The sequence below is a fragment of the Aethalodelphis obliquidens genome, unplaced genomic scaffold (assembly GCF_003676395.1).
Source record: "Aethalodelphis obliquidens isolate GAN/ISIS:26980383/991018 unplaced genomic scaffold, ASM367639v1 scaffold57, whole genome shotgun sequence".
Lineage (NCBI taxonomy): Eukaryota > Metazoa > Chordata > Mammalia > Artiodactyla > Delphinidae > Aethalodelphis > Aethalodelphis obliquidens.
In genome coordinates this window covers 5,473,854-5,495,640 of record NW_020838001.1, presented here as the reverse complement: position 1 = coordinate 5,495,640, position 21,787 = coordinate 5,473,854, and the positions used below count along the sequence as shown (strand labels likewise).

General features: G+C 45.3%; 1 protein-coding gene across 3 annotated transcripts; it reads left to right on the top strand.

The window, feature by feature from the left end:
- Positions 1-2,587: 2,587 nt before the first annotated feature.
- On the top strand, positions 2,588-21,567 carry RAE1 (ribonucleic acid export 1). 3 transcript variants are annotated; one of them, XM_027086915.1, is made up of 12 exons: positions 2,588-2,757; positions 6,017-6,113; positions 6,692-6,796; positions 7,820-7,912; positions 11,853-11,939; positions 12,916-13,002; positions 13,471-13,542; positions 14,578-14,685; positions 16,988-17,094; positions 17,179-17,254; positions 17,843-18,037; positions 21,127-21,567. In XM_027086915.1, exons 2-12 carry the CDS (start codon positions 6,024-6,026, stop codon positions 21,211-21,213), a joined length of 1,107 nt encoding a protein of 368 aa, XP_026942716.1. In that variant the 5' UTR covers positions 2,588-2,757; positions 6,017-6,023; the 3' UTR covers positions 21,214-21,567. The 3 variants fall into 3 exon arrangements, with proteins under 3 accessions (XP_026942716.1, XP_026942715.1, XP_026942718.1); XM_027086914.1 differs by having other exon boundaries at positions 2,603-2,757; positions 20,648-21,567; XM_027086917.1 differs by having other exon boundaries at positions 2,605-2,757; positions 20,643-21,567.
- Positions 21,568-21,787: the final 220 nt, after the last annotated feature.

Genomic DNA, 21,787 nt, shown 5'->3' with positions numbered 1-21,787 from the left:
TCTCAGTTGAACTGTTTGATGTAGATACCTGTTCAGTGGTGCTGAAAAGAATAGATGCTGTCAAAGCTAAGCCACAAGTACATGTATACTAAACAGTATTTTCAACAGGATGTTTTTGTAGTGAACTACTGAGAAACATTACATTTGTTTGGACTTCTGTTCACCATTTAAAGGTTATGTATCCCAAGAAAATCTTGTAAAAACAAGCCAAGGTCTCCCTCTGCTGGCAGAAGCTCTATGTTCTCTCAAATCCTTCCACTGTTTTGGATGGACATTTATTTAAAATATATTCGTCCCAAGAGGGAGGGGATAGGGGGATAATGTATGCATATGGCTGATTCACTTTGTTGTACAACAGAAACTAACACAGTACTGTGAAGCAATTATACTCCAATAAAGATCTATTAAAATATATGTATTCAAGTCCTTGTTTTCAGGAATGGGGTGGAAGAGTCTGGGACACAACAAGAGGTTGGGGAAACCATGAGGATTTCTGTGTGAGACTGAACACTTGTAGACAGGAGCCCATTTTGTATTGTCATCTTTGGACGCCCCCAATTCCTTGTAAAGCTACACTTAATGTGTGCTTCGTTGCAACCAAGCTATTTACAAAACCTTAAGACAACATATTAGGACTTTTTAATTAAAATAACAGAATTAAAGATCACTTCAAATGAAAAGGAACTGATACTAAAATTACAAACATTCAGTTTCTATTTACCTAGAAATGGAATATAAACTGTGTAGTCATTCATAAATACTCCCTTGTGTAAAAAACTGCAGAAGGGTATACTAATGTGAATAATAGCCATGACCAAAATTTAATTTTACTTTTTATTTTTAAAAATTTTCACCTAGACTTTTGGCTTAATAATCATACCCATGGATACAGATTGTTTTGATCCTCCTTTTTGTTTCTGAGGGAAAAAGTGAGGTGAAGCCACAGACTGCCATCTCTAAAGTCACATTTTGAGGGGCAGACTGCTTGCATCCCAACTGCACTTCTACTCACTGCCTCTGTAGCTGGGAGAAGTTACAACCTGGCCTTCATTTCATCAACTGTAAAATGGGGATAATAGTGATAATACCTAACCTATAGTGTCATTGTGAGAACAAGTGTGGGTTTGAAATAACACTCTTTAGAAAGAGTCAGGGAGTGTTACTGTTATATTTGGGTACACATGCTGCTACCATTGTTCCACTGATGGTATATGCAAAACCAGCTTGTCGATTACATACCCCTAAACAACAGAAAGATTTTTTTTTAAGCATGCTGAATAACCAGTATTGTACATAACAGAGGCTTCTGGAAGATTCCTTGGGCATGGAAAATATAATTCGACAAATATTAAACACCAAAATATGTAAGACTGTGCTTGGTGCTATATACATGGGCTTAAGACACAAAGTTTAAAATCTAGGAAGCTAGACAAGGCAAATACACCCACAATCTTATGAGACAGAATATGATAAGCACTGAGAGAGCTTTGAGAGGGCTTTGAGAGTTGAGAGATGCTATGAGATGATCCATTTGGTAAAGAAATTACAGGAGATGGAGTATCCAGTGCTTAAAGGAGCTATTACTATTATCATCATTATTTAGACGAGAGGTTCTGAACCTTGCCTGCATTTTAGAATCACTCGGAGAGCTTTTAAAAAATATTAATTCCCTCGTTCCACCCCAGAACAACTAAATCAGAATCTCTGAGGGTGAGGCATCAGTTTTTTTTTAAAGTTTCCCCACGTGATTCTAAACACCTCATCTAGATCCTCGGTGCTCAACTGCGGTCCGTGGCCTGGCAACCTCAGCAGGGAGTTTGCTAGAAATGTAGGTTCTCAGGCCCACACTGGACCTTCTGAAACTGCATTTTATAACAAGGTCCCGCGGATCCTCAGCCTCCCTGAAGATGTCAAGGCTTTTGGTACGCAGCCCACGGTGAGTAGTAAAGGAGAAGGGTCAGTGTATGTACCACAACCTCAGGAGATCCCTTCCTCTGTTTTTCCTTCAGACATTCTTAAAGGGGGAAAAAGCAACCAGCTGAAATATTCGGAGTTGGCACGTGTGCGTCATAACAGCCCCTTAATATTCCTATGGAACCTTACACTTAGTAAAAGGCCTTCATATGTGTTACTTTTACTTGAACCTAATTAAGAATAGCCCTGGAAGTTAGGCATTATTATCCCCATTTCACAGCTGGAAACTGAAGTCCAAAGAGACCAGTTGGCTCAAGATACCCCAGTCGCAAATAGGGAGACCAGGGCAGGAAACCAGGTAGCGTCCCATCAGCTTCTCGAAGGATGGCCTTAAGAACTGGCGGCAATCGTAATTTTGCTAGACTTGTCATTCACAAGAGAAAATTGTTAACTAACCTTCACCAGCCGGGGCCGCCGATTTATCAGAGCAGTCGCTCCGCAGCTGCGTCGGGTACACCAACTTTCGACCAATCCGCAAACTGCTGGCACGAGGACTTCTTCTTGGCGTCAATAGTGCTTCTGCGCATGTGCGATTCCCTTCAGTGAGGAGGAGCCTTTTCCTTCCTTTCCCTGCCTTCCGGACAACACAGGAAGTGGCTCGGAGACGCATGCGCAATGTCTCCGCGGTAATTAGGGCTGTTTCCTCAACCGGCGTGAAAAGATCTCAGGCTCCCGGGATTCCAGTCACCTGGTTACTGCCTCCTCCGCGCTCGAGCCGGGTCGCAGGCTCCCGAGCTCTTTCCGCTCTCCGCCGCCGGCTTCCCTCCGCGGCGCGACTCTCAGGTAGGCCTCGTGCCGCTTCCCCGCCGCCATGGCGCCGCAGAGGCCTGGTCCTCCCGGGCGAGTGCGGCCCGCCGCGAGGTGCTGGGGCACGAGCAGGACTGTTGGCGAACTCCATTAGTGGCCCCTGGGAGGGACGTCAGAGCTGCAAGGGGCCTTACGGGTCACCTCCGGTCTAACCCCCTCGTATTTCTCGTGGGGAAACCGAGGCACCGGGAAGGGTCACAGAGTGGATGGCAGCCTCTGTTGCCTCTCCCCTTCCTCGTCACACGTCTGGCTTCTCATCAGACACAAGCCGCCACCTCGTTGACCTTCCCGGACCGTTCTTCTGCGGAAGGCCATCCCCCTTTAGTCTCCCCCATGGTAACCGGTTTCATCTCCTTTGTTGCATTTATTCCTCTCTGAAACTGGTTCTTTGTTTCTGTTCCCTCCGCCAAGTAGTCCAGTATCCACGTGCACACACTGTGCCCTGGCAAGTATCTGTGAAGCGCCAGGCGCTGTGCTGAGGGCCAGGTGTGTTTTGGGGGAGCGTCCAGGTTGCTCTTTGCCGTGGTGGAGCTGGCACTCTCCTGGGGAGGCGACTGACTGCCAACAGGTTCCAGATGGGGACAGGTGCTGTGAAGAAGACGGAGATGCGATGGAGGATCCAATGTGTTACATTAGGAAGGCAGGGAAGCCTCTGGGAGGGGCCTTCCTTTAAGAAGATGCTTTTAACAGCTTTACTGAATGTCACTTACAATAATCCGTTTAAAGTGTACATTTTGATGATTTGGGGAAGTTCAATAGAGTCGTGTAAACATCATCACAGTGCGGTTTTAGACCGTTTCCATCACCCTCAAAAGTTCGCAGGAGGTCCCTGTTGAAGTGGGACCTGAAGATTCACACTGAGACAGCTGGGGGTTTGGGGGAGGGCGGATCACCCCAGGCTGGAGGAACAGCTGGTAGGAATGCTCCAGGGCTGGGAGGAGCTTGCATTGTTCACGGGCAGAGAGGAAGCCATCAGAGCTGGGGTGCAACCAGGAGGGAAGGAGCGCGCGCTTCGGTAGGCGCTTCGGTAGGCTGGAGACGTATGCTTGTCTTCCGAACTTCTAGAGGGTTCTCGGTGTCCTGCACAACATGTGGCCCACGTAGGCTGATTAATGCTCGATGGCCCTTGTTCTTCTCCCTTAGTTCGTCCCTAATGGCAGAAATGCTCTCTCCCAACTTGATGGTTGAAGAGAGGAAGGGACAGGCGTTTCAGGCACTGTGTGTACAACCTCACTTGGTTTTCGTAACTCTGTGAAGTGGATTTCAGGGTCTGTTTTTACAGGTGAGAAAATGAAGGCTAAATAATGTGCCCAAATCATATATGTAGTTCCTGGACTTGACTGCAGAAGCCCTTCATTCCTTTGTGTGCTTGTGCAGTTAACTGGTGTTTCAAATACACTCAAACATTTGAGGCAGAGGTGGTCAGCAAGCACCACGGCCTCGCACAGGTTGCTTTCTGAGATACTAATGCTTTCATAGACCTAGTAGGTCTACACTTGATTATTTTTCATAAAGCTCGGGAAATTCAAATACCTCCCCAGAATTCCTCACAGTTTTCCCATTCTATGTTGTCTTCTTAAGAGATGCTACTGTTGTTATCTCCTGTCACATGAGCTGTATGTTATTGGGTTAGTCACTTTTGTCACTTAGCTGCTAGCCTCCTTTGGGAGAGGTTGCTGATATGGTAGGCTTCTGGGTGTAAAAATTTACTAACCAATGACAGAATTGAAAATGTGGCATCAGTGTATGTGAGGCATAAGAGTTATAATACACAGACTTTCTCCTTGGAAGGAAAAAAGGGAAAGTTGTTTATGACCCACTATGCACTAGACACTGTGCTTTCTACATAGATAATCTGATTTGATCCTCAGAACAGCCCTGGAGAAGCTGTTAATATTCTCTATGTTTGCAGGATAGGGAAAATGAGGCTTGGTGAGAGTAGGGTCCCAGCTCTGGCGAGTGGCAGAGGCATGGTTCTAACCCAGGTGGGCCTACTAGACTGTGGTGCCCAGGAGAAAACTCAAAGTGGGGAGATTCTTGCTGGGCAAATGTCCAAAACATAATGCCAAACCTTTTGCTACTTAAGCAGACCAAAATGGATTACTTTTTTTTTATTTTTATTTTTTTGCGGTCCGCGGGCCTCCCACTGTTGTGGCCTCTCCCGTTGCGGAGCACAGGCTCCTGACACGCAGGCTCAGCGGCCACGGCTCACGGGCCCAGCCGCTCCGTGGCATGTGGGACCTTCCTGGACCGGGGAACGAACCCGTGTCCCCTGCATCGGCAGGCGGACTCTCAACCACTGCGCCACCAGGGAAGCCCTGGATTACTTTTTTTAAACTCCTACGATCGCTGCCAGGGTTGGTTGTTTTTCTGAGTAACTTCATGCAGAGATATTGACCTAATCCAGAGTGCAGAAATTAGTACAAAGACAGTGAACTGTCACTAAGTGGGAAGCTGGAAGAATGGGGCCTTCTGCTGGTTTCCAGTTGTGTTCCTGGTGCTCAGCAGTGTGTCTCTAACTGTGTAAAAAGAAATGAGCGAATTTATATTTTACCTGGTGACTGAAAAATACTCTGCTGTAATGTGTCAATATTGGTGAATTAATTGTGACAAAGTTAAGAAGGAAACTGGATGTGGGGTGTATGGGAACTCTTCTTTTTTTAAAAAAAAAATTTATTTAATTAATTTATTTTTGGCTGCATTGGGTCTTTGTTGCTGTGTGCGGGCTTTCTCAAGTTGTGGCAAGCGGGGGCTACTCTTCGTTGCAGTGTGCAGGCTTCTCATTGCGGTGGCTTCTCTTGTTGCGGAGCACGGACTCTAGGCACGAGGGCTCAGCAGTTGTGGCACGTGGGCTCTAGAGCGCAGGCTCAGTAGTTGTGGCGCACGGGCTTAGTTGCTCCGCAGCATGTGGGATCTTCCCGGACCAGGGATTGAACCCGTGTCCCCTGCATTGGCAGGCGGCTTCTTAACCACTGAGCAACCGGGGAAGCCCAGGGAACTCTTCTGTCTTAAGAATTTTCCATTAAAAACTATTCTAAAATAGAAAGTTTATTTTTAAAAAGCACTCTGCTTATCGCATATTTAGACCTCTTCAGAAGAGAGAAGTCTGACATCAAGCCATTTATTTATTTACGCTCTATTTCCCTTCCATAACTTAATTATCTTTATCTTGCCTCTCAGTGATGTTTATTACTTAAGAGAGGACCTGTCCTTAACTTTTCCCATTATTTTTTAGGGCCAAGATGAGCCTGTTTGGAGCAGCCTCCGGGTTTGGCACTGGGGGAGCCAGCATGTTTGGCAGCGCCGCCGCAGATAATCACAACCCTATGAAGGTACCGCCTAAGGCTTCATGGGTTTGTAGAGACACTGCAGGGGGCCCCACGCTTGTGACAGTGAGAGAAACCCAGGTGGCTTGGGAGCCTCCTTTGGCGGTGAAAACTCTGAAATTTTGTCCAGGCTGCTTTCTCAAATACTGGAGCAGAGAAACTGTGTGTCCCCTGGACGAGTGTCCTATTCCCCCTGACATTCCTGATCACTGGAATCACTCGAGATGCCTGTTAAAATTGCATGTTCCTAGGGCCCAGCCCACAACTGTTGACTCAGAATTTCTGTGGCGGAGGGAGGCAGGTGATGCTGTGATTGAGCACTTCGGGGCAAGAGTGACCGGGTGGGCCATCGTCTGGGAAATATGGTTGTGGGCCTGCCTTTGAGGGTGCTGCTTGTAATCCAGCAGCACCAGTGCTTTCACTGGCTTAGTTACACTCCCCCTTTTTATCAAAGTAAGAAAGGTCTAATTCACTTAGCTCTTGACACAAGGGAAGGCCACCATGAGGTGCTAGTGAGAAAGAAGGCAGTTTTGAATTGAATTGTGACGATGTATACATTTTAACACGGACTTTTTCCACCCCAGGATATTGAAGTAACATCCTCTCCTGATGATAGCATTGGTTGTCTATCTTTTAGCCCGCCAGCCTTGCCGGGGAACTTCCTTATTGCAGGGTCGTGGGCTAACGATGTAAGTGCTCCTTAAACGTTTGCGTGTTCTCTCTGGCATATCTCTTTGTATCGGCACAGTTAGTGTTAGCTGTTTTGTTGTTGTTGTTTTTTTTTTTTGCTCCAAGTGAGTGAAACAGAGAGTTCAGGCTTATTCATGGCTTTTTTTAAGCACCGAGTTTAGAGTGTGAACCCGTCTGAATGGCAGGCATCCCTTCTTGTGCCGATTTTTGTTAAGAAAGCAGGATCATATGCAGCATTCAAAAATTCCTAGTCTAGTTCAGTATCTTGAAGTATATTCCCAGGTCTGTAGTATTCATTGAAAATAAAAGTTGTCCATGACGGTATGTACAAATTTCCCTTCTAGGCATCCTGCAAATGTTCTTCAGGCATATGTTAAAGTTTTTTCACCTTTAGATACAGCATAAATCCTGCACAGACACTATACTTAGCAAAAAGAAATCATAGCATATGAAAAGAAAGATAAAAACTCTGGTGGAAAAATAGGCGAAGGGTGTTTAGAGGCACTTCACAAAGGAGTGCAAGTGGCCTGCTGGAGTAATCTTGAAACATTCAACCGCATTCCTAATCGGATAAACACATAGTGGCTTTGCCACACTCTTAGATATGGGACCTGGGCCAGTTATCTTAGTTAAGCCTCGTGTCCTGTTTCATGAGATGGAGATGACACTAAGTTCACAGAGCTTTAGCTGTTGTAGAGATTAATTCAGATAACGCATGTAAAGTACATCATGGGAAATCTTCAAGTCCCGAAATAGTTGAGACACAGGGTACAGACTTAAGGATTTCAGATAAATATCCTCCAGAAGAGCTGTACCAACTTACACATCTGCCAGTAGTACAAGTCTCAGCTTATCCGTGCTGGCGCCAAGTACTATTTATTTTACGTTTGTTCATTTGATCGGAAAAAAGTGTCTATAATGTAAATTTATGTTTATCTGATTATGGCTTGGAGCAAAGGGCTTAAAATGCATATAATGTATCATTAATTGACTGTTTGTGTTAATTTGTTTTATTATTATAGGTTCGATGCTGGGAAGTTCAAGACAGTGGACAGACTATTCCAAAAGCTCAACAGATGCACACTGGGCCTGTGCTAGATGTCTGCTGGAGTGATGTAAGTTTCATTCAGTTTTTTCATGTTTTCAGAGTGTATATAAATGTATATGTTTTTATATAACCTGAAACACAAATAGCAAGTATGTGTACACATTGTAGAAGTGCTGTTTCTGAATTTAAATATAGTAATTTATTGATACTCATAATGTAGTCAGTTAACTTTAGTCATGTTAACTTTAATCTCTCTGAAAGCTTTTCTTGCATTAAAAAATCCATTAATTTATTGACATATTTCCTTGAGCAAGGGACTAGACAATTTTTTAAAGCCTTTCCTACCTCTACATGTGCCATGAGCTTATGTTGTTTTAAAATTAGAAATTACTGTCCCAGAAAATAAGTCCTAGGGAAAGAATCAATCCTTTTCCATTATTAAACTTCTGAAATAGTTTGTTTTTTTGGAAATCTTTTTCCTCCCAAATCCTGAACATCAGCAATGTAAGTAAATGTGTTCAAGTTTATTCAGCTCTGAGCTCTTCTTTATTTTTCTTTTTGGGGGAGTGGGTGGGTGATTGGGGAGTTTAATGAAGGTACCATTTACAAGGAAACCAGCAGGGATGGTGAAGTCACACAGCAAGAGCTGCAGCTGTGGAGGACTCACCCCTCCCTACAGGAGGAGCCCAGGATTGACATCCCAGCCTTTCTCTCCTCCCTTCTGCTGATGGCGGAACCCTGCAGAAGTGAGAAAACAAAGGGGCCTGACTGAGAGTCTGGGGCAGCTGTGCTGAGGAAGCTAAGCCTCAAGGTCCCTCCTCAGGCTCATGCAAATTTTTTTTATTAGATGCGATTTGCAAACAGTAAAATTGAACCTTTCTAGTGTATGATTCTGTGAGTTTTGAGAAATGCATAGAGTTGTGGTCAAAATATAGAAGAGATCCATCAGCCCAAGGATATCCTCCTGCCCTTTGTAGTCAAATCCTCCTCAGCCCCCAGTCCCTGGAAACCACTGATGTGTTTTCTGTCCCTGTGGTTCTGCCTTTACTAGAATGTCATAAACAGAAGCCCTTTGAATCGGGCTGTTTTGAGCACACTGCATTTGAGGTCCATCCAGGTTGTTGTATCTGGCGGTAGTTTGTCTTCCTTATTGCTGAGTAGTAATCCATGGTATGGATGTATCACTCTTTGTTCACCATCCACCAGCTGAAGGACATTTGGGTTGTTTCCCATTTTGGGTCATTACGAATAATGCTGCTATAAGCATTTGTATATTGGATTTTCTGTGAATATGTTTTCATTCCTCTTGCATTAATATCTAATAGTGGGCTTGCTGGGTCATATGTAATATATGTTTACCTTTATGAGAAATAGCAAACTACTCACACCGTACATTTGTGTGATCTTACTTAGCTTTCAAATAGGAAATGATTCTACTATTTATAAACATTTTGAGATGGTTAAGGAGCCAGAGTTGCTCCCATTTTAATCATTAGCTCTGACAGCCTTCTCTAAAGCATTTTTGTTACCTGTAAAATGTATTTCTGACATGTCTGATTGGGTTATTATGAGACTAATAATAGTTTTAATTTACCTGTAGAAAAATAGCAACTTGAATAGATTTTAAATATTTCTAATTTATTTTGCCTGTCTTTCTTTACTGATCAGTTAACAGATCAGAATTGTAAGTTTCTTATCAAGTATGGTAAGAAATAGAATTAACTGACACCGGAATTCTGTTGCTCGGATGGTACTGAGCAGGCTGTTGGCTTTTACAAAGACGTGTACCGCCTATTTCCTTTCTCCATCACCACTAGAGTTGTGCGCCATCTAGTGGAGGCATCGAGACATAGACATGAAGAGTTCCTATTCAGTGAGCTGAGTTCTGAGAGAGGCAGGATGCGCTGTGCTGGGTAGACAGAACCCAGAAGGCAGCTATAAAGTTTGGGAAGGGGGCTGTGAATGCTCCACAGAAGAGGCAAGAATTGAGCTGAATCTTAAAAGTAAACCATCTGCTTATATAGCTTTAGAGCATTGTCTCATCCATTCCAGGCCTGGGTTCAAATTTCGGCTGTATCTCCACTTTTTGACTTTGCCAAGTTATTTAATCTCTGTGAGTATGTTTTTTCACTTATAAGATGACGATAATAATAGTTTTACAACAGGTAATAACATTATTTAGTTCAAATAATTGTCTGGCACCTATTGTATGCTAAGCGCTTGGGATATAGTGGAAGTCAAAGTAGGCGAGGTAGGCAAATCCTGTGCTTATGGAACTCATGATCTCTTAAGACCGACATAGAGAAACAGAAGGATTTCAGGTAGTGGAAATCAGTGACAGCTAGATTCAGCCACGTAAAGACTAGCGGGGCACCTGTGGGAAGTGGTTAAGAGATTTGTTTGAGGGAATATAGGGGGTGAAAGGCTGAGCCCAGACTTGGACCTTCCTGGCTTCAGAGCCCACGCACTTAACAGCCTCCCTCACAGGGGCTTACAGGAATAGGAGCTAGCCTGGGAGAGAAGGGCAGGTGTGGAAAGGCACAGAAGCACAGAAGAGCCACAGTTAACGCTTGAGGCATAAAAGCCAAAACTTGGTGAGGGTGATTCTCTGGCAGTCTGAGGACGGTCAGTCTGGCCACAGCAGGTGGACCTGAGAGGAGCTGAGTCGAGAGCACTTGGGAATCTCGTTTCTGTGCCCCAGCCGTTAGATAGACTGGCCTCTGTCTCAGTATGTCCACTGCGGCCTGGCATCCTGCAGCTGGTACGACTGGCGTTTTATGAGATTAAGGGGCCAGGGTTTCACTCAGCCTCGGGGCATCCCTCTCCATACATTATTGTCTTTCCAAGGGTTTGTGGAGTTGCCCTCACAGCTTCATTAATAGGGAAGAAGGTTTTCTCTCTTCTTTCACATGGGGAACTGGCGACTGCAAATGGGAAGAAGTTTTTGCTAGGGGAAGATAGTGGTAAATCTTTGAGCTGTGGAACCAGAAATGAAGTACTGTAGGGCAGGGGTCAGCAAATTGTGGCCCATGGGCCAGATCTGACCCATTACCAATTTTTGTGAATAAACTTTTCTTGAAACACAGCCACATCATTCATTTACATAATGTGTATGGCTGCTTTCAAGCTACAACAGCAGAGTTAAGGAGTTGCAACAGAGACCTTTTGACCTGCGAAGACTAAAATATTTACTATATGGCCCTTTAAGAAAAAAAATTTGTTGACAGCTGGTCTAGAATTTTCAACTCAGTACTTTTTGTTTTTAAATTACCTTGTGCTTCATGTTGACTAACCTACTTTATGAGTTCTGTGTGTGAGTATTTTAAAACCACTATACAGTGACTGCCAATTTTTTAAGCTATTCTATAGTTTACATTGGACCAGTGACTATCATAAATTAGTGTAGTTTTATTGCATGCACTTTCGAATGCTATGAGATACTGAGCTGAAAAATAATCATGATTGTACATGTGGTACAGAGCGGGAATGGGGGGGTAGAAAGAGATACAGTAAATGTGGCAAAGTGTTTACAATTGGTGAATCTAGGTGATAGGTTTATGGGTATTCATTGTATTATTCTTGCAACTTTTGTGAAGGCTTGAAATTGATGAAAATAAAAAAATTTTGAAGTGGCTCCTGGTAGGTAATACACATCGATACAGGATGTACAAAGGCTGTTCTTGGAGGACATGCCAGTGGCTATGGCTGCCTCTGAGCGGCGAGCTGGGGTCAGGAGAGACTTCGTTTTCACTCTATAATTCTAAATGCTGTTCAAGTTTTTTTAACCTTTTTACATATTATCTCTTAGAAAAAATTAACAATTAAAAAGAGCAGAAAATGTGTTTTGTATATGATACTGTAGCTTGCAATACTCTGGCCCCCAAATAATTGGAAAAATTAAAATTGCAAAATAAAACCTGCCTTGGTATGTTCAGTCTGATACCTAGATGTTCATATAGACGTTTTATTTTTCTTAGAATGTCAGATTTTTTTCTATTTTATTTTAGGATGGGAGCAAAGTATTTACGGCGTCATGTGATAAAACTGCCAAAATGTGGGACCTCAACAGTAACCAGGCGATACAGATAGCACAGGTAGTAAAAACTTACCCTCTGCAGGAAGGCTGGGCAAGGCTGGTGCCCAGGGTTGCGATGATCCCTTAATTACAATAATTCTCTATTATAGGAAAGATGCAGTTTGACCATTCCAAATCAATTAGATTTAAATATACCAGAAACCTCTGTAGCACAAAAATGACACCAATCTTGTACACATTCTCGTTTTATCTAGTGTTTCATAAATTGTTCTCTCATGGGTCTTCCGTAGTATGTGGATGGGGAGGGCATAATAAGGAGCTAGTGACATTAAAACCTGTAAATGGTACAGCTCATCCTCAGCATTCTGACACCCGTGTGTGGCTTGCCTTGTACCAACTGCATTTGGTCACACATTCATTCGACAGGTCTGTACTGAATGAATGCCTGTGATACTCCAGGCACTGTCCTTAGGAGTAGAGATAGAGCAGTGAGTAAGAGGGACCCTTCCACACGCCAGGAGCTTTTACGGTCTGCTCGGGACAGCAGGCAGCTTCTGTGAGAAGACTGCTAAGAAAAGCAGAAATGAGGAAGATGAGAGAACCTGGAACCAGAGGGTCTGGCCTGGTGAGGAAGAGCCTCTTGACACTGAGACATTTTCAGGAAGGTGTTGCGTACCGTGAGGTTGCAGTACTGTGTGCTAGAAGCATCTCCTCAGTCTCTGAATGCGTGTCATCTAAGTGATACAACTGTGGTGGAGTTCCCTATGAGTTACTCCTGAATATCTCCCCCTTTCACTCTCACATGCTAGTTAATTATGGTTAAAATCAAATTAAATTTTGTTAGAATGGAAGGTAGATACATGCTCTTGATGTTACATTGAATGTTTTGGTCATGGGGAAGAGCTGAACTATCCTTTGGTTTCTGTTTGGTGTGACCTCAGTATTTAAGGTTCCTTCTCTTTGAATTTCCAGAACCAAAGCTGTGTAGCATATTATTACATTCACCTTGGTGTATTTTGGTTTTATCTTGAAAGCACGATGCTCCTGTTAAAACTATACACTGGATCAAAGCACCAAACTACAGCTGTGTGATGACCGGGAGCTGGGATAAGACTTTGAAGGTATAATATACTGTTGAGGGACTGCATGGCCTGACCAAGATTGGCGTTTATTTTATTTTATTTTTTTAAAATTAATTAATTAATTTTATTTTTGGCTGCATTGGGCCTTCGTTGCTGCGCGGGGGCTACTCTTCGTTGCGGTACGTGGGCTTCTCATTGCGGTGGCTTCTTTTGTGGCGGACCACGGGCTTCAGTAGTCGTGGCACACGAGCTCAGTAGTTGTGGCTCGCGGGTCTGGCGCTCCGGCTCAGTAGTTGTGGCATACGGGCTTAGTTGCTCCGTGGCATGTGGGATCTTCCTGGACCAGGGATTGAACCAGTGTCCCCTGCATTGGCAGGTGGATTCTTAACCACTGTGCCACCAGGGAAGCCCGACATTTATTCTTGCACTATTTGGACTTTAGCTCTGAATGGTCACTTATTGGGTTTTTGTGGTGTTTTTTTTTTTTTTTTTTTTTTTGTCTTTTAGTTTTGGGATACACGATCATCAAATCCTATGATGGTTTTACAACTCCCTGAAAGGTGTTACTGTGCTGACATGGTAAGGAATTTTTAACTTAATGATAATTATTTCCTTTAAAAAAAAAAAAAAGGCACTTCTTACCTTATGATATCTTGCAATCAGAGGGTAACGTAAAAACCCTTCAAACTTTAGGAATAGATGTGGGATGTAGTTTGGATTGCCTCAGTCATCTTAAATCTGTAGATTTTTGTGCTGCATATGTTCCAGAATTACAGAAAACTAGATGTCGCATTTTTTTAGTCACTTGTATGAACATACGCAGATAGCCACATGCCATGCTGTCCCCAGAATGACATGCACTGTGTGGCTGTAGGAAGACTGGCAGTAACTTTGTGGTGTGGTGCTAGAGCTTTGGTGACTGTCTCTGAGTGAGCGGGATAGAAAGTAAAGAACTTCTCTGTTGGTTTAGCAATAAGTTGAAGTTTTATACCAACTGCCCAGTAATTCCACTTTTAGGAATTTATCATGAGAAAAGTAAAGATGCAAATGTTTTTTGTTTTCTATAATATAGTAAAACATGGGAAGTGACCCAGTGGGCCAACAAGACAGACATGGTTAAGTGAACCCTGTTGTGGGTTCATTTGAGGGAATGTTAGATACGTGGCCACTGCTAGTGTTCTGTGGAAAATGTGTGGGGCGGTGCTCACTAAACATGCTTTGAGTGAAGGATCAGCATTATACAGAAACATGCATATACACACCTGTATAATGTTCAGGAAAAAAGACGGGGGTTAACATACCATAATGCTAACAAGTTATCATTTGATGGGGTGAGAGAGGTGATGTTCATTTCTTCTCTATTTCTCAGTACATTTTCTAAATGTATACTTTGTAGTTTTAAAAAATGAGTCTTTTAAAAAGATATGAATGTTCTACTTTCAAATATGATTTCTCTAGGTTACCTTGAAATGTGATAATATCATTGAACTGTTAAGCTTGAAAAAAAATTCAGGCTTACTTTTTGCGACTCTAAAAAAAAATTGATCTAATACTTTGGTATAAAAAAGAGTACAGTCCACTTGAAGCATGTCTCTGCTTTCCCCTGTTTCCCAGATATATCCTATGGCCGTGGTGGCAACTGCAGAGAGGGGACTGATTGTCTATCAGTTAGAGAATCAACCTTCTGAATTCAGGAGGATAGAATCTCCACTGAAACATCAGGTGAGTCACAAGTCAAATCAAGAAGCTCATGTTTAGCACTTGTCGCAGGCAATCTGGCCATGTGGCCACACATGGAAATCGTTGTACTTTCCGACATTCAAAAGGGGGTGAATTTAAACACAAATATTTAGTGAGTAAATACCATCTTCTGCAAACATCCCCCGGGTGCGCTGCATGTTGCTGAATGGGTGCACACCTCGGTGGATCGGTTCCATTGTGAATCCACAGCTTCCGTCTTTAGCTTGGTCTTCACCTGCCACGGATTCTTAGATCTCCTTCACTCTCTTCAGACCCCTGGACGCTCCCTCCGAGAACATAGAAGCTGATGGTTGGGAACTTCCCCATCTTCCTCCTGCTGCATCTAGAACTCTGGCTACACCTGCATCTTCCCTGCCTTTTCCCAGCTGTTAGGTGAGCCTTCTCAGGAGCCTTAGGTTGTCAACCACCTGCCTCTCTCCTATATCTCATCTCCCCTCTTCTTGTACTTCATTGGCACTGAACCAGGCTCAAGTCCAATCCTAGGAAACAAGCTTCTTCTGACCCCCACATCCTCTGCCACCTCCGTCCCTTTTTCCCTTTGAAGTCAAGTAAGTGTCTTACGTGAGCTTCCTTGGTTTCCTTACGTCCCATTCATCTCTCACCCTCCTTTGAGACTTCTGCCCCCGTTACTCCGCTGAAACTGTTTCTGGCATGGCCAGTGATGGCTTTCTAATCAGTAGCTCCAGTGGGTACTCATCAACCCTCATCTTACCGTGGCAGCAGCATTCACTGCTGTTCTTATCACATATTCTTAAACCTCTCCTTGGTTTCTGTAATGCCAGCCTCTTGCGTCCTGCCTCTCTGGTTGCTGCTTTGTCTTCCTTGCTGCTTCTTGCTGCATGTTGAGGTTCCCCAGGCATCTGCCCTTGGCCACTGGCTCCTCTACATCTGCCGGCCGTTGCTGTTGCTTAGGTACGCCTTGTGGGCTGGAGACTTGGATCCCCAGCAGGCCTTGCCTCTGTGCTCCTGACAAGGACACCCACAGTCTGGCAGCTCCTTTGCATCCTCCTCATGTCTTAGCCCCAGAGCATCCCATGCCAAACCCAGGACCACTTTCTGCAGATCATGTTACCTCTTCTCAGGATCCTCCCTGCTCATTCTCCCCAGGCTATATATAGAGAGATACGTGTGTGTGTCTTATATATACATACGTGTAGATTTTACTCATCTTGTTTTTTTGACCAGAGCACAGACTCAGTGAGAGCAGGGATTTTGTGTTTGTTGCTGCCTCATTCCTGGCACCTGCAGCCAGGCCTGAATAGAAGGCATTCTGTGTGTGCCGAGTGAGCAGTCTTTACCTGCCCCTCCCCACCACCCCAGCCTGCTCCTCCCTGTGTGCTCTGCACCTCCGCCCCTTAGCTGTCTAAGCCAGAAATCAGGAGTCGTCCTTGATTCACTCTCCCTCCTCTCCTCCTCTCCCATGTCATCAACCACCAAGCTCACTTCTACCCTGTATGTGGTTTCAGATCTGTTCATTTCTCTCCTTCCCTGCGTCCACATTTAATGCACCTCTTCTTGATTGACAATAAGAATGTGGATCTGTGCTCCTTTACCCCTGGAGGCTGGGCCGTGGGCTGTTTCTGTGGGATCTTCTGTGGAGTCCAGGAAACCCTCCTTTGGGCCCTCAAACTCAGCGTTGGATCGAGTGTAGTGTCTGGCTTTTGCATAGCTTATTCACGGTTTAGAAATTTCTGGCCGCGTCCACTGTATGCTTGACCCTTGGTCCCCCGTGCTCCACAGGCAGGCACTACTTCCCTTTTCCAGTTGGGGACGCAGAGGCTCTGGAACGTTGGGTGACTTGCTGGAGGGCACTCACCTAGTCAGTGGTGGGCTGTGAATCAAAGTGACATGTTCTCCCGACCCACCAGGGGGCCAGCACCAGAAAAGGACCTGGTGGGGCTCTGAGGGCCGCGTGCCCTGCTGCAGTGACAGCAAGGCCTTCAGGGTGGCAGAATAGGACCTGGCGGGGCTCTGAGGGCCGCGTGCCACGCTGCAGTGACAGCAGGGCCTTTAGGGTGGCAGAGGGAGAACGGTGCCTGGGTGGAAGCACTTGGTCCGAGGTTTATTCATAAAATCATGTGGCTGAGTAAAAGGAAAATAACGCTCACTGGAGGAGTAGAAATTATCTTCTTTACCGTATTTGAGAAATACTGTTTCTGGTTCTTTCAAAACCCGAAAATGGGGTAAAAGCTGTGTACGGTCACGTTAGTTATGGAATGTTACAGCTTCCATTGTGATGATATACTTTTTCCCCCAACTGTAGCATCGCTGTGTGGCTATTTTTAAAGACAAACAGAACAAGCCGACAGGTTTTGCCCTGGGAAGCATTGAGGGGAGAGTTGCCATTCACTACATCAACCCCCCGAATCCGTAAGTGAGGCCTGATCAGCTTGAAGATTTTCACTTGAGGCTTTTTTTTAAAAAGGAAAACTAAGTTAGGCCTTTGTTTTTCAGTGCCAAAGATAACTTCACCTTTAAATGTCATCGATCTAACGGAACCAACACTTCAGCTCCTCAGGACATTTACGCGGTACGTTTTTAGAAACTGTAACCTTGAGAATGTGTCTAGAAACTAGACTTGGAGTTGGGTAGCTGAGTCATTATGGGGTCAGAAAAGATCACTGTCATTGTGTGTGTTCGCGTGCAGAGATAAATGGCTTACGTGAGAGGTTTCAGTTTTCTGTTTTTATGAACATATTGACCGTCTTCGTTCTCTCTGTTTCTGAATGCAGGCTTAGGAGTTTCGGGGAGCGACTTCCACCTGTATGAGTGCTGGTAGACAGTTGATACACTTAGCTAAAACCGAGAAATTGCTGTTTGCTGAAAAAGAAAAAAAAACCTTTTCCTGAGGTTCGCTCCTTGGTGTCACTAGCTTACATACTTATTAACCTCTGCTGACTCGTGTTTTGAACGAGAGACGAGATTCAGTCCTGGGCTGCTGATTGGTTCAGGAAGTGGGGCTAGTTTCTCTTGTCATCAGCGGGCCGCCAGCTCTACTGAACTGATGGTCTGTTCCATTTTGTGTCCTGACTGAACCAGGAAGTCTGCATTGGCGAGAACCTGATTTCTCCTCCCTCCTCTGCCTCTGCTTCTCATTGTACATATCCATCATTTGTAGGTGAATGGAATTGCGTTCCATCCTGTTCATGGCACCCTTGCAACTGTGGGATCTGATGGTAGATTCAGCTTTTGGGACAAAGATGCCAGAACAAAACTAAAAACTTCGGAACAGTTAGATCAACCGATCTCGGCTTGCTGCTTCAATCACAATGGAAACATATTTGCATATGCTTCCAGCTACGACTGGTCAAAGGTGAGAATTCCCAACCCTGCGTTGGGCCCCTTCAGGCAGCAGAGCCAGGCTCTGGAGTCAGAAGGCCTGGGCTTCAGTCGCAAGGCCTCCACAGACACGCTGTGTGTCTGCAAATGGCATGTCACCGTCACCTGACTGCAAAGGGAACAGCAGGGCCTCCCTCCCATCCTTCCTCTGAGAACGTGCCCACGTCAAGTGTTTGGTCACTGTAAACCCAGCGGCCGCCACTCTGGGGGGTCCAGTCATCCAGTGATGCCAGGGGTTGTTGGGCGAGAGTGAAGAGGGCTCAGCAAGGCCGTGGGGCTTCCACCAGAGGCATTGGCTCTTTGCTTGTTTGCTGTGTGGGGAGGAGGGAAGTTAGGGACTGACAGGGTCCTGGCTGTGTTTTGGAGTCATCCCAGTGTGATGGTAAAGAGAGCAGACCTGGGTACTTGGGCTCCATAGCCGTAGTGTCTTCCTTGTTCACATCCACAACGTGTCTGTCTTCCCTGGCCCTGCCCCCCTCCCTTCCCCGAGACACACACAACACACAGCACACATCTCTCTCCCTCTCCCTCTCCCTCTCCCCCTCCCCCCTTCGTTCTTCTCTACCTGTCCCCTGTCTCGTTCCCCCGTCTGTTCTAACACAAGTGTTAAGAAGCCTGGTTTCCCTTCTGTTAAACTTGTCCAGAGTGGTGACCCCCTGCCCTCTTTGTTCCCCCGCCTCTGTCTCCTCCTCAGTTTCCTGGACTGTAGTCAGGTTCTTGCTGCCTTTCTTCTTGTCCAGTCCAGAAGCTTCCTTGCTGTCTGTGCTGGGCACCGGTCCATCCCTTCCTCTTTCCTTCACAAAGCCCTCCCTTGGTTTCTCTGAGCTTTCCGTTGTATGTTGTCTTCCTACTCCTGTCTGCTCCTTGCCATCTCTGGTGGCTTCTGCTCTCTGCCCACCTCTTGTACGCAGGCCTTTTTCTGTGGTTCTCCTTCGGGTCCTCGAGGCGCGTCTGCATTCACGAAGCAGCAGCTCTTCCAGCCTAAGCAGGTGACTCTTTCATGTCTAACTTGGCTCCTGACCTCGCTCCCCACTTCTTCCGGTGTTCCAGTCCCAACGGGATGTCCGCCCCTGGCTACCCCCTAAGCACCTTAACCTAGGAGATCAAAATCTGGTGGATTCCGCCCCCGCTGTACCCTCCCGCTTGCTGCTTCTCCTGTGTTCGTTCCTCTTTGAGGCAGACACCTCCTGGGCAGTGGGGTGTCGGTCTTGGAGTCGCCTTGGGTTCTCTTTCTCAGAAGAGCTGGGCAGTCACGGAGCTCTGTCCACTTCACCTGCGGTACATCTCGCCCGCTCAGCGCAGTGTTGTGATGCCTGCTCAGGCCTGTGGGAGGCGCACTCTCTCTGAGCGTTTGCTTATGTGAGCCGCATAGCTGCCTTTTTTTCCCAGCAACTTCACTGAGTTGTAATTGAAAGGCAGTAAATTGCACACATTTAAAGTGTAGCTTGATCAGTTTCAGCATCTGTGTATATACCCAGGAAACCTTCGCCACAGTCAAGATAACATACACTTGTGTCTCCCCCAGAAGTCTCTGTGTCCTTGTAATCCTTTCCTTCATGCACACAGTGATCTGCTTTTTGTCATTATAGGGGATTTGCGGTTTTCTAGAATTTTATATAGGCGGCTTCATATACTGTGTACTCTTTTTTGCTCTTGTGTCACTAGTTTGTTTTTACTGAGTAGTATTTCATGGTATCTGGATGTATCACAGTTTGTTTATCCATTCACCTGTGGAAGCCACGCACTCAGTTTTGCAAAGTGTGTGCTTTTTTGGTTCTGCCTGGCTGGGGTTGGACCCAGATTGTGGCCTGAGGCCTCAGTTTCCCTGTGGACCTCTTCGATGGATCTCCGCTTCTTCACCTGCTCAGCCTGCCGCCACATTAAAACTCCATGTTTTAACTCGCATTAAAACTCCATGTTTAACTCACATCACATCACATCACACACCATGGCTCTGTGTGTTTCAGGCGTTGAAAAAATAATTGTAAATTGTAAGCAGTGTCAAATCAAAGCTCATCGCTTTGAATGCCACTCAGAATTAATTCATCTGAGCAATTAATGTCAACCGTGGAACACTTAAATTATAATCTTTTAACTTAAAGTTGCTTACGAATTTTCCATTGTTCTTAGTTGAAGGACAGTTATCCCCACATATGATTAATATTAGCTTGTTGCTTGAGCGTAACTGTTCCGAAAAGCTGCACTTTGTGTATTACGATGAGACTTAATGGTCATTGGGTGAGCAGAACTTCTAGAACTATCTTGGCGTAACTGTCAAGGAGTGAGAATAAAGCATATCGTTGCACTGCAGGCGGCAGAACGCACCCAGAGGCGCTTCCCACCTCCCTGTTCCAGGCCTTTTGGTTACCTCGGGTTTCCACTCATCTGTCTTACCCACACCACTCTGCTGTCTTCCTGAAACATAAGTCCTGTCATTGTCACTTAGCTTTGTGGCTGCCATTCCTTTTCCCTGTGGGACAGTTTTCACAGGCCTCAGCTTGTTCACAGCCCTTTCTAGCCTGGCCTGAGCTGGGTGCTTCCGACTCCCCCAGTGTCACACAGCCCCGCTTCCTCCTCAGCACAGGCGCAAGCAGACATGCTGACACCTGCACTTCACCTCCCTCCGCGTCTGCGATGGCGCATCCTGGGACTTGCCCCGCTCCCTGTGACGTCACAGACCAGAAGTCTCCTGTGCTGAGAAACCTCCAGCTCATCCTCCGCCATCCTCCCCTCCCCAGGCTGTGCTCACTGAGGGGGAGTCATCTTGGCATTAAAGCGGTGGAAGGTTGACAAAAGTCTCAGTGCTGAAAAGATAAATATGTAGAAAATCATCCTTCTAAGGGGCACATTGAAGACATTTCCACCAAGTCCTTAACCTTTACTCTGAGGATTAAAGTTTTTGTTTAACATTTGACTTTTATTTCTCTCCATTTACCTGTTTTATTCCTCCAGAGAGATTACACATCATGCATGGAGCACAGGACTTGGCATGTTAAAAGTGCCCACAAAATGCTAACCGGATTTTTAATCAATTTTTAAGGTACTGTTTTTTTTCCCCTTTAGGGACATGAATTTTATAACCCCCAAAAGAAAAATTACATTTTCCTACGTAACGCAGCCGAAGAGCTAAAGCCCAGGAATAAGAAGTAGTGGCTGGAGACTTGTGGGTTGTCCAGAGTTGTCTTCTCTCCACTCTGCCTCATCTCTGTACGAATTTGGGTCCCAGCTTTCAGTGGGTTGTCAGCCATGGATGTGGATTTCAACCCCTGAAGAAAACGATGTCATTGTTCAGCAGTCAGGAGCCTGGCGGCCACGGTGACTGTCCATCTCTCCATTCCACTGCCGGTTACAGGTTTTGTCTGTAACTCTAAGATCTTAGATTCATGTGGGCAACTGCCAGGTATTTTGCAGTGCTTCATTCAGCAGTGTATGTATTAGAGAACATTGGGAAACATTCTACGAGCCCTGTACTGTATTTTGTAATAAAATATTTAGAAGATTGTCTACTAAGCTCCCTTTGTCCGTCTCTCCCCTTGCCCACCCCGTAAGCTCTGAAGTGGTTGCCCTGCTCAGCATCATCATTGGGTTTTGATTTGTGATTGCAGATGCCCTGTGGGAAATGCAGAAATTTTGCCCCTTTGGAGAGAGGAACCCCTGAGCTGGGAGTATTTCTGCTGTGTGGATTGTCTAGCAGCAGTCTCTCCAAGCATTGGTGGGCAGAGTT

Bases quoted from the DNA above. Each gene is read 5' to 3' on its own strand.
- RAE1 (XM_027086914.1), top strand. From the start codon at position 6,024: ATGAGCCTGTTTGGAGCAGCCTCCGGGTTTGGCACTGGGGGAGCCAGC. The intron at 6,797-7,819 runs GTAAGTGCTCCT...TTATTATTATAG, and splicing joins CAGGGTCGTGGGCTAACGAT to GTTCGATGCTGGGAAGTTCA. The intron at 18,038-20,647 runs GTGAGAATTCCC...TCCTCAGCACAG, and splicing joins CCAGCTACGACTGGTCAAAG to GCGCAAGCAGACATGCTGAC.